Source organism: Brassica napus, chromosome C3 (assembly GCF_020379485.1).
Source record: "Brassica napus cultivar Da-Ae chromosome C3, Da-Ae, whole genome shotgun sequence".
In the NCBI taxonomy this organism is placed as follows: Eukaryota; Viridiplantae; Streptophyta; class Magnoliopsida; order Brassicales; family Brassicaceae; genus Brassica; species Brassica napus.
In genome coordinates, this window is record NC_063446.1 from 38,912,261 (window position 1) to 38,924,044 (window position 11,784).

At 33.6% G+C, this 11,784-nt stretch overlaps 1 protein-coding gene across 1 annotated transcript; it reads right to left on the reverse strand.

Annotated features, from left to right (window-relative positions):
- Positions 1-5,111: 5,111 nt before the first annotated feature.
- LOC106433503 (DNA (cytosine-5)-methyltransferase CMT3-like) lies at positions 5,112-10,448 on the reverse strand. The gene is made up of 20 exons (XM_048750652.1): positions 9,591-10,448; positions 9,479-9,519; positions 9,292-9,394; positions 8,905-9,012; positions 8,702-8,821; positions 8,400-8,609; positions 8,221-8,286; positions 7,887-8,129; positions 7,748-7,806; positions 7,588-7,654; positions 7,167-7,496; positions 7,021-7,089; positions 6,842-6,928; positions 6,667-6,754; positions 6,465-6,577; positions 6,244-6,348; positions 6,092-6,135; positions 5,925-5,994; positions 5,616-5,719; positions 5,112-5,517 (listed from the first exon to the last, which is right to left on the reverse strand). The coding sequence occupies exons 1-20, from the start codon at positions 9,828-9,830 to the stop codon at positions 5,376-5,378; spliced, it is 2,409 nt and encodes an 802-aa protein (XP_048606609.1). The 5' UTR covers positions 9,831-10,448; the 3' UTR covers positions 5,112-5,375.
- Between the last annotated feature and the right edge of the window lie 1,336 nt (positions 10,449-11,784).

Below are 11,784 nucleotides of genomic sequence, written 5' to 3' on the forward strand. Positions count from 1 at the left end.
CCTTCAGCAGCGATTTCATGGTAAATGAGCTGAAGCGCTTCCACCTGATCCATGATGGGTTTTGAATCCACCATTTTGAAGTCGTGGAATTTTGAGACCACATACTTCTGGTAGCCAGCGTCCTCACCTCTGTACTTCTTGTCCAGTGATCTCCATAGCTCTTTCGCCGTGGGGATCTCACAGTAGACACGGTACAATGTGTCAATGAGACGACCCAAAATGTAACCTTTGCAGATGAAGTCGGAATGCACCCATATGTCAACAGTTGCGAGACTGTGAACATCATCAATCCCTTAAGGAATAGGGGGCTTGTCCTCCTGGATGAATTTGTCCAGCTTCATTATTGTCAGGAAGAACATCATCTTCTTCTACCACGTTTTGAAGCCTTTGCCATCAAACTTGTCTGGCATCAGTCCTTGAGTGAACACACTAGGGACATCCGGAGGAGTTTGAACCGCCACCGGACCACTTGCGGTTGTTGAAACTGAACCCGTCTGATAAAGACCAGCCCAGAATTGGCTACGGCGAGTGGTTTCATCAGCAGCATTTCCCGCGGGGAGGATAGTGCTTGTTGTTGCTGCAGCGGTTGACGCTGTGATCTTTCCAGCGGTTGTCACAGTTGCATCAATGGCTGCAACATTGAGTGGAGCTGTTGTGACATCAGTGGTGTCAATGGGGGTGTTGTTATCGTTTGTCATTTTTCTGTAGAGAAAACATGAAGATGGATTAGTACTCCTATAACCAAATAACATATTATTTTTAAGCAAAAAATAATATTCTAAAATCGATTTTCATTTTTGGTGTTTGAACCAAATCATATCGATATAAGTCTTGAGAAAAACGTTTTGCAAACTCGCTTAAAAGCGTTCGCAGAAATCGTTTCGTATAGACTTAGAATGTTTCACAAACTCGCTTAAGAAAGCGGTTATTGAAACGATTCATGTAAATAACATTTTGATAATGTATCAAAAACGTTTCGCGATAATGCTAGAAAGCAATCCGCAAAGCGTTATGAAACAAATAAGAAACGTTTCGCGGAAGTGCTATAAAGCAAATCGCAAACTCGTTTTCAAAAGAACATAGAAACGTTTTGCGGATAAGCATATAGAAAATTGCAAACATCGTTTGAATGAAAACATAATAGGTTTGTATGAATCGTATATGAATAAACGTTTTTCGGTAGTGCTACAGAGCAAAACGCAAACCGTTTATGAGATAAATAAGAAACGTTTCGCGGAAATGCTACAGAGCAAATCGCGAACAGCGTTCTAAAAACTGTTACCAAATCTTTGTTGAACCGTTTTTCAATCCGATTAAACGCTTTAAATAGAAAGCGAAATTAGAGTTAAGAATGTAGAAGTCGGATAACCAGACTGAGATAAACGATACAACAAAATAATACGTTAAGGAAATCAACGAATTATAAAGTGAATACAAAAACGATAAGAAATCGTATTCCCAAATAAACATGGAGTCGAGATATAATATATTTCTTTAACTCTAAATATTCGCTCTGTTAGTGAGACGGTACTGTACGAATATCGAGTCCCAGGATACAACCATGGTAGACGATTACGCTTCACTCGTGAATCGCCCTATCGAACTTTAAATCTACGAAACACTCTCGAACTATAGACTTACGCTAAGGGATTTTCGTTGTTGGATTTTAATACGGGAAAAGTTTAGAAATGAAGGAAGAGGAGAGGCGATATTTAAAGAGACGAACGAGAGCCACTTCCTGCAACAGTTGCTGCACGTGTGCGGAGATCTCGCGGAGATCACGGGAAGTTAAGTTTCGAAAACTTATTCCCCAAGACTCTCTTATCTCGTTTAAAATTCGAGAGGATAAAATGCATGACGTTTTTATTTTCTAAACAAACTAATTGTCGTTTTAAATAAAAATGCATGTCGTTTTTTCTCGAATTAAATGGCAAAACGTTGAGCTTAACTTGGTCCAAAAATAATATTCTTATTGGGTCGGAGACCCTCCACCAAGACCCAAGACCCAAGACCCAAGACCCAAGACCCAAGCTCAAACCCAAGCCCACGCCCACGTCCACGCCGAGCCGAGCCGGCTGGATGAAATAGCGAAAAAATAAGAAAATTAGGTTTAGTCGGCTGAGAGAGAAACAATAAAAGTACACTTTTTTCTTTTTTAGTTCAGTTAACCTTTCGTTTAATTTTTGTGTACCCAATCAAGTTAAAGTCCACTAATAACCCAATAACTAAAGTTCATTAATACAAAATATGGATATTAGACAAAACAAACTCAATAATGCATTCACGGATCAATTTAACTGGAAAAAAAAAACTTACTAGACGCCTAAAAGCATGACCATCAATTTAAAAATAATACATAAGTGACATTATTCTCCAATCAGAACCCTAGAATACATCATAATTTATTTAAAATAACATAACTAATAAATTTAGTTATACTACTATAACTTTTATAAAATTTAAATTTAGCCTAAATGTATGGTATAATAATATTTTAAACATTTTATTATACAAAATTCAATAATTTGAAATAAATTATATTTATAAAATAATATATATTTATATTTAATACAAGATTTAGCTAACTGTTAATAAAAACACAACCAATCTATCTATAACACTAAAATATAATTTAGTCTCTTCTGAAAGAGACAATTACCTATCCCTCATGTTAACACGTAAAATTTAAAACATTAACTAGGATAAGACCTGCGTCTTGCGCATGGTAAATTTATAAGAACATTATTTAAGAAATATTGTATTTAAAAAAATTATATTATTAATCGAATTAATATATTTGGCTCTTAAACAATTTTTTAAAACCTTTATTTTTTAATTACATAATTTTTTTACTAATGAACTGATCCCATTTAAAAAAATATTTTAGGTCAAAAAATTATTTATCGCATAAAAACCTAACGTTTAGGTCGAAGAATCTCATGCCTACTATTTGGTTACAATGAAATTATGACAGTTCGGTTTTATATCATGATTTAGCAATTTAAAAGTTAATTATGGTTATGATAAGTTTACGTTCACGTGCCAATCCTATCTATCTTCAATATTTTTTTTTTTGTCATTTTGGTTATTGCTCGATATAAATATTGATTTTTGAGTTTATTCTCATTTCATTTTTTTTTTTGGCCTGAGATTTAGAATATGTTTAAGGTTCAAAATTATTAAAGAGATACATACTTAGGTTAAGATATGCGCCTTGTGCAGAATAAATACTTATTTTATATTTTTCTGCATATCATGAAATAATAAAATAATAATTATATATTAAATAACTAAGAAATCAGTTACTATTATGTAAGAAATTAGCTTACACATATAAATCAAATGACCGCTCTTGTTTATTCGTAATCATTTTAGAATAAATAAATCAAAACAATCAATCTTATCTATCGTATATGATATATAATTAAACACCTATATAAACACCTATTAAAATAAAATTATTTATTTATATGATTTTATTATCATTGTATCTTATTATAGAAAAAAAATTTACACATTGATCACAAAAGTTTATGTGAGACTTTTAACAGTTTTAGTAATTTATACTCGTTTTAAAAAATTCAAAATACAACATACACAAAAAAATTTAAAATTTTAATATATGATTAATGTAATTGTGTAATTTATTTTAATAGTAAATAATTTAAAAAAAAATGATAGAAAGCATACAGATTATTAGAAAATCTTTATTATTTAAAATCATTAATTACTATATATATCATAATCACATTAGGTAATTCTGTAGGTTTTATTTAAAGAAATAATATATAATAAATATCCACATTGCTTTAGTTAATATCATATGATATCATATAGTTGGTATTAAATGTTTCTAGTGAGATATAAAAATTGAATTGGACCAACATGTTTTTCAATTTTATTGTGAGACTGACACGTAGAACTAATAGCAAGAAGTTTTTTTTTAATTATTACAAAATTAAGGTTACATCTTTTTAAATATTCCTCAATTAATATACGGAGGGTCATCTACATTATTTTCGGTTTTTTACTAGGATGTAATGATTTTTGGTTTTATCGATTTGATAGATAAACTGAAATAAAGTGATAAAACATTTATTATTATTTTTAGCTTCCACTCTGATTAATTGATGCCATATTAGATTTTGTTTGGTTTGGTATTGATTTTGGATTCAAACTAGATCTAGCTTTAAAATAATATTACAATTCAAATTCTCTTTGTATATAAACAGATGAGTTAATATTGCATTTGTATTTTGAGTTTGTTAAATATAGGCATATAAATTAAAATTAAAATATTTTTAACGAAAAAATCTGGTTTAGTATGGTTACACTACACTAGCAATAATAAAAAATGGTACTCTCCTTCAATAAATTACAGTACAACATCATGAAATCTCAACAAGAACTGATGTAGTGTCATCCGAAAAAATAAAACCTAACTAGTTATCAAAATAGCATAGTTTATTTAGACTTTAAAAAAAAACAAGTACATAATTTAGTTACTATTTATATTTTTAACTAATAAAAATTAAAATAATTATTTACTCAAACTATTTCGATTGTTTCCGAATATGCATCCCGCCCGTAGGGCGGACCGATCCTAGTATTATATATAGAGATGTATCTCTAGCTGATAGGAAATTGTGTTTCATCGAGATTATTTTTTTGAAAAATTCTAGAAAAATATTTTTGTATATTATCTCCGAATGAGAAACATTTTGAAAAATGGTGCAAATCCATAATAATCAATAACAATCTATAAAGAAATAAAATATGTATCCAATATAAAACTAAAAAAAACCTTAAAACCCACAAAAATTATAAAAGCACAATCAAATCAAAGTTAACTAAAGTAAATAGAATTTTTTTAAAAACCAACATCGTTAATAATGTTAATAGTGACTTTACTCTTAGGATTTAATATAACGTATATTATTGTTATGTTTAATTTAAGCAGTAATAAAAACACATTAGTTTCTCGGTTCGGGTTAACTAAGTTTGGATCGGTTTTGGTTCGGTTTGACTCGCTTCGGGTCGAGCTTTTTGCCCACCCCTATCTCCATCATAAGAATTTGGCAAAAAGAACATAGAATTTACAAGAATCTGAATTAAACCAAAATATGTTTTTTTTTTTTTTTTGAAAAGGAAACCAAAATATGTTTCATAAAAATGTTTAATGAAAGAGTAAAATCAAACGACAAACGTTTTAAAAATTGTTTTAACTAAGTCACAACTGCAAGTCTCTATCCAAATGAATTTTTGATGGATAGAGATAGTAGCCTAGATAAATGGACGATGAACAATAACTCAACATAATCTGGTTGATGACAGGAAAAAGAAGCTGAATCTCTTCTTACTAATGTTCCTACGTTTCAGAAGGTTGGTTTTGGAAAACCTTCGGGCAGAGTGAAAAGTGGATCACTACCACTTGTGTGGCCTTGGAAAGCTTGTCCTAATGCGAATCCAAGTGCACTAGCAACTGGTACTGCAACCGCATTCCCAACTTGTTTGTACCTAACAAACGTTACAGATACATAAGATCTACTTCTTTCAAAAAATATGGGAGAATTCTAGTAACAAAGAGTCTTATAGTAATCAGGACAGTGACTTACTTTTCCTTGGTAGGGCCAAATAGTCTATAATAATCAGGGAAGCCCTGGAGCCTCGCGTTCTCTCGCACAGTCAAGACACGGTCTTGGCTTGGGTGGATGATGACCTGTAATAATATCAAGCAGCATTCACAGTGAATACCATTTTAAAATTGTTTCCATATATTAGATTGCACAGCCCAGCAAAAATCTATGCAATTCGAATACATCATGTAGTCTTGAAGCTGTTCTTACAGCTATACACCATTTCAGATGAATTAATGAGTTTATTTATTCTCCTGAGAGGGTCTCAAGATTGAAAGAAAGACTAACATGATTGTGTGGCTCGGCTCTTCCGATAACAGTTGGGACAGTTTCATCCCACCAAAGCCGTCCAAAGGGTCTGCAAAAGCAAAATGGTTCAGGTGAATTTAACAAAATAAAAAAAAAAATTCAGAAACTTCAGAGAAGAAGAATGACTGGGGAAATCCAGGACTCACTTCGTTGATCTTCCGTTGACAAATTTTATGGCGTATTCTGGAATCTGTTTGAATAGGCACAAGACAATGTCTCTTAACAGGCAATGAAGAGAGAGAGAGAGAGAGAGAGATTGATAAAGAAGACAGAAAGAAACGAGATGATCAAGTATTACCAACGGGTTACTGGATTCAAGATAGATCCTGGGGATTTTAGGATCCAATTCAACTCTGTTATAACCATTAACAGTTACACCAGGTAAGTCCCTGAAATTCGCTCCCTAATACAAAAAAAAGTTGTGTTGGGATAAAATTGAGTGCAGCCCAAGAAACAAAAACAAAGGGCAAAGAAATGAAAAGAAAAAAAAAGTGATCAATAGGTGTGAAGATGATGTACCTTCTTCTTGGGGATCCTACAGACACGTTGATAATCATCTTTGTTAAGATTCAAAGGATGGTGATCGTACAACACATCGTTTGTTGAGTTTGACTTGGAATCTTGAGGTGAAGCTAACATTCCCGTTGAAAAAAGGGAGACAATCTCAAGTTTTAATAATAGTCGTCATATCTATGTTTGTTGAAATGAATATGAATCTTACCTTGTTGCGTCAATCTAATAAATCGTTGAAATGGCGTCTGAGGATCTTTGTCATATGCCATCTCCGCCCTCCTTTCACTGTTTGCAACCTAAAATCATAAACATTAATAAATCAGGAACACCCCCAAGAGTGTTTAGCTACTGTTTAGTTAAGATAACCACACATCAAGACTTACAACTGGAAGGTCGGTAATGACATCTGAGAGTAAGATTTTCTTTGCCAACTTCACAGTGTCTTTTTGTTCATAAGCCACTACGTTTCTCTGCATCAATCATAAGCCGAGCTCATTGAATAAACGATAATTATTAAGAATTTGCTAGCTACATTGAACAGTATTAAATATATAACGCTTACATCAAAGTTTACAGGAACATTTCCTCTATTGACAACATCATGAGTTGGAAGTGGGAACTGAGGAAGCCTCTGAAACAAACAAAAAGAAACAACAAATTAATTGGTTCATCTATTCATTGATACCAAGCAAAGAAGTAAAGCATTACCTCGCTAGACATTGCACCCCATAAGAAGAACCGCCTGCGGAACTGAGCAAGGCCATACGACCCTGCCGCCATCATACCCATTCTTGTCTGATAATTCATTTGGACAAGCCGTCCCACAGCATAGCGCGCAAGAAAGCCATCAACAAACCTAAGCATATCTACCACATTCTCCATCAGAACATACTTGGGCTTCAGAAACTCCACAATTTTCATGTATTCAAGAAGCTGCTCGTTCTTTTTATCTTTTAGCGGCTCTTTTGTGTTCCTGAATCTGTTGTAACCGCTAATTCCTTGGCATGGAGGACCTCCACAAACAACATCAACACCTCCCTGAAATTAATTAGGCATAAGTGTCACACAAATAAGTATTAAGCAGAAAAATACAAATAAGATTCAGATAAAGTTAAAACTAGTTACTTACCGGTAATGGAAGGATGCTTGTTTTAAATCCATGCACAACGAACTCTTTAATTTTCTTACGGCAATTGCTGTTCACAAACAAATTCAGAGACGTTAACAACCCATTGAAGAATATCATTTGATTGCAAACAACTGCTACAAGTTTACTATGTTTTACTCACCTAAGATTTTCAATAGGTTCCCATGTGTCATGGGAAGGCCCATAGTTCTCCCACCGGACCTATTATACCAAAAACACCAAAGAAATTTTTGATTGTGAGGTTTTAATCAGATGGTAAGATGTGAAACATTTAACAATACCTTCAGATGGAGTCCACCTCCTTCCTCTTTCTTAATACCAACAATCTTTTCAACTTCAAAAACCTCTCCACCGTCTTTGACATCACTCTCATCGCTGCCATCTTCAACCTCTTCCACAGCGGACATCCCATAAAGGTTTTCGTATTTTTCTGAATCCGCAGATTCGATCAAAGAGAAATGAATGCATAATTTCTCCCACTTCTTGAGCAGATACAGAAAATCTTCTGCGGACTCGTTTCTCACCTAAACAGCGAATTGACCAACTGAACATAAACACAGAAGACAAAGGCAAAAAAAAAAGACAATAAAGGAGAAATAATAAAAAAGAACGTACTTCTGTTTCCGGGTGGTTATACTTTATGCTTTGAACAGCATACTTGCTTGTGTCAACAGCCCATTTCTTGAGAAATCATAAAAAAAAAAAAAAAAAAAGGTTAAAACATCAAGGAGATGCTAACTACAACAATGATAAGTTATTAACTCATTAAAATAGCATGAAAAAAAATGCCCCACCGTGACAAGATTAAGCCCTGACAGCTGAGCTCCCATGCATAGGCCAGTTGACATGGCTCCACACCCACAATACAAGTCTAACATTGTAGCATCCGTTCGTTGATTAGGCGTAATACACTGACTTGATTGCAAAGCTTCAAGTGTTGAAAAAGGCAGGCGATATTTCATGTTGCAGTAGTAATCGCAGCTTTCAGTCACTTCATAATTTTCCTAGCATCAGAAAAGAAAGCAAATGTTAATGAAATCAATGGAGAAAACTGCACGGTGCATGACAAGAGGCTATACTTGAAATAAGAACGTACCGTTAATGGGATCATCAGAATCTTCAATTTGTTGAGAAGAACGCCCATTGAGTTTACATCTTTTATGTCCGAGATAAAAACACGTTTGTGATCGATCATTTCTTCGTGCTTTTGGATCGCCTAAAAGTTAAGAAAATGACAAAATCAGATGATTCAGCATTTAGAATATTAAATGCTCGAAAGTAATAGGTTCTAATGCTTACGGTATCACACGCACGGTAAAACCATTGAGCAGTAAAGTACATTTTGCCATCAGATCCTTCAAAGATTTCGACGATCTTGCAAATGAAAGGCTTTTCGTCCTCGTCAGACTGAACAACAAAAAAATAATTATGTTTAATATAAAATATCGAACTCTAAATCAAAGCATTGCACAAAATGATAATCCTTTATAACAGAAGACTGAAAGAGGTTCAGTCAATGCATGATTAGTTTATATAACAATCAATTAATTAAGTTATTGTTTAAATAAGATCTCATCCTTAATTAGTTAGGGCACAGTTTAATTGATAACAAGTTCTGAGACTGAAGAATGTAATGATGGATGTAAATGTACAGCTCGTCATCGTTGAGGTTGTTTAGAGATTAACCTGCACATGAGCATCATCGAAGAGGTTGTATGTGATGGATTCATCAAGGATGGCCCGTCGAAAATGTCGTCGCGCAAGGAAAATCTCCTCTTCCTCAACATACCTAACAAAAATTGAATGGAGTTAAGTTACACATAGATCTCTAAAGCTAACCAGCCACTAGAAGCAAAAGGATTCGAGAATTTACTTTTTCTTTTTCTTCTTCGGTAAAGGTACAACTTCCTTCTTCTACAGAAAATATAAAATTTCATCAGTTTCAGAAGTTTAAAGAAAGAGTAAATGTATAGATCTGAGCATACCTGGATGACTTGATACCTCTCGGGCCACGTAGTCCTAGCCTCCGAATCAGCAATCGGCTCATCTAGAACCCAGGACGGATCCTTCTTGGAGTCCACCACCAACTCTACCTTGAACGTAGGTCGGTAACGTATCGGCTCAGCGGCAACTTCCACCGGCGCCTTGGGACTTCTCTTCGGCCTAGTTGAGGTGGGACCGGAGATCTCAACCTCAGTAGAAGGAACCTTACGCTTTGGAGCCATGGTTAAAGCGGGGAGAAATCAGAAGGAAGGGGGGAGATGAGAAGGAGTGAGACCTGAAGAAGAGATGAAGATGAAAAACCACTTGTGGAAGTATTTAAAAGAAAGAAGCGCTAAATTCTTCGATTATTATTTTTCTTTTTTTTTTTTAAACGAATTTATAATTTTGGGCCACATTCCCCCACCTATTCCACCTTCCTTGTTCATAATGTTTTTAAAAATATTTCTTTCCTCTTTTTGAACCCAAAAATATATCTTTCCTCTTTTTTAACTAAAAATATATCTTTCCTTCTTTTGTTTTCTTTACGTCATTATAATATACAAAAACACGTAAGAGAATCAATAATCACCATGATTAAATTAGTCCTAAACAGAAGGTAAATGGGGAAAGTGGATCTTTGCTTCCTAAACCTAAGGAATACCAATCTCCACGACTTGTCAAACAAATAATAATCGTAATATTTTAAAAACTACTTAAAAAAAAAAGCATTTAACTTCAACATGGAGACTAATGAATAATAAAAGAGTTATTCTTTGATTCACTCCCTATAGGTTCACTATCCAATAAGATTTCATTATTTCATATTTGATATCTTTTAGAAAATGAAACAAAATATTGTCAAGTTATATTATGTTTTTAAAAGAAAAAAAATAATAGTAGTTACAAAAAAAAATTTCTTAAAAAAAATATTTTTAACGTCGTCAGCAAAACACTAAACTAAATCCTAAACCTTTGGTAAATCCTAAATTCTTGGATAAACCTTAAATCATTTGATAAATCCTAAACTCTAAATCAAAAACACTAAACACTAAACACTAAAACACTAAACCCTAAACCATTGAGTGTTTTAGTATTTAGTGTTTTAGATTTAAAATTTAGGATTTATCCAAAGGTTTAAAGTTTATCCAGGAGTTTAGGGTTTATCCAAGAGTTTAGGATTTATGGTTTAGTGTTTTGCTGACGATGTTAAAAATATTTTTTTTAATTATTTTTTGTACCTACTACTATTTTTTATTTATTTTTTTACCTTTTTATTTTAAAAAATATAATATAATTTAACAATATTTTTTTTAAAGATATCGAATACGAAATAACAAAATTCTATTGGCTAGTGGACTTAGAGATTCACTCGGTCAACCCAAGAATAAATCATAATAAAATATGCTATTTGGTTCAGCTCAGCATCCTCGTCACATGCAGTTTCATCGCTGTTTATTGAGTTCTTATACTACTATAAGTCTATAACTGTGTAACAACCATGTAAATTTTTTAATCAATCAATGAACGCATTCAATTGACGACACACAAATGTAACAAACATAAATGTTTTTTTTTACCAAACATCCTTGTCAAGCAGCAATGACAATCCAGACTTTCACCAATGTTTTTGTTTTTTTTTTTTTTTTTTGTCACTCGAAATTTATTAAAGAGACAAGGCCCAATAGAGGGCAAAGCCCAATACAAGAAAGTAAAAACATAAACATAAAGCCTAAACAGCAGGCTGATATACATAAAAACTTATGGGCTGTAAGCCCAAAAAAAAAACCGTTGGGGAAGAAAGCTTCAAGCTTCCACCACGTGGTCGATTGCCCAGCAATCAATGGCCACGTGTCAAGACGCGAGACAAATCTCTTCCTCCGGTGCCAGAGAAACGGCACGACGGAGCTCCGCCGTCGGCGAAACATAAACGAAGGAGAATCCGTTCAACCGAACGGCTCTCAACTCCGACCAGTCGAGGGTCGAATCTGACAAATCAAATGCTTCAAAGAAACTTCAATCGACTTCAATCAAACCAACCTTTGAGATTCCTGCATGAACATCGATCATCTTTATTGATGGAGGTAGAGCCCGAAGATGAAAAATCACCTTAACCAAGGAAAGGAATCCAAAATCAAAGGCTAAGAAGGAGAATCAATTGAGTACGAGATCAGGAGAAGCGTTGATCGAAACGGAATC

What these genes read in the sequence shown, in the direction of transcription:
- LOC106433503 (XM_048750652.1), bottom strand. Translation starts at nt 9,830, where the DNA reads ATGGCTCCAAAGCGTAAGGTTCCTTCTACTGAGGTTGAGATCTCCGGT. An exon ending in TCGATGATGCTCATGTGCAG is followed by an intron (nt 9,013 to 9,291) that starts GTTAATCTCTAA and finishes TTTGTTGTTCAG; the next exon opens with TCTGACGAGGACGAAAAGCC. An exon ending in GGGGTGCAATGTCTAGCGAG is followed by an intron (nt 7,090 to 7,166) that starts GTAATGCTTTAC and finishes TGTTTGTTTCAG; the next exon opens with AGGCTTCCTCAGTTCCCACT.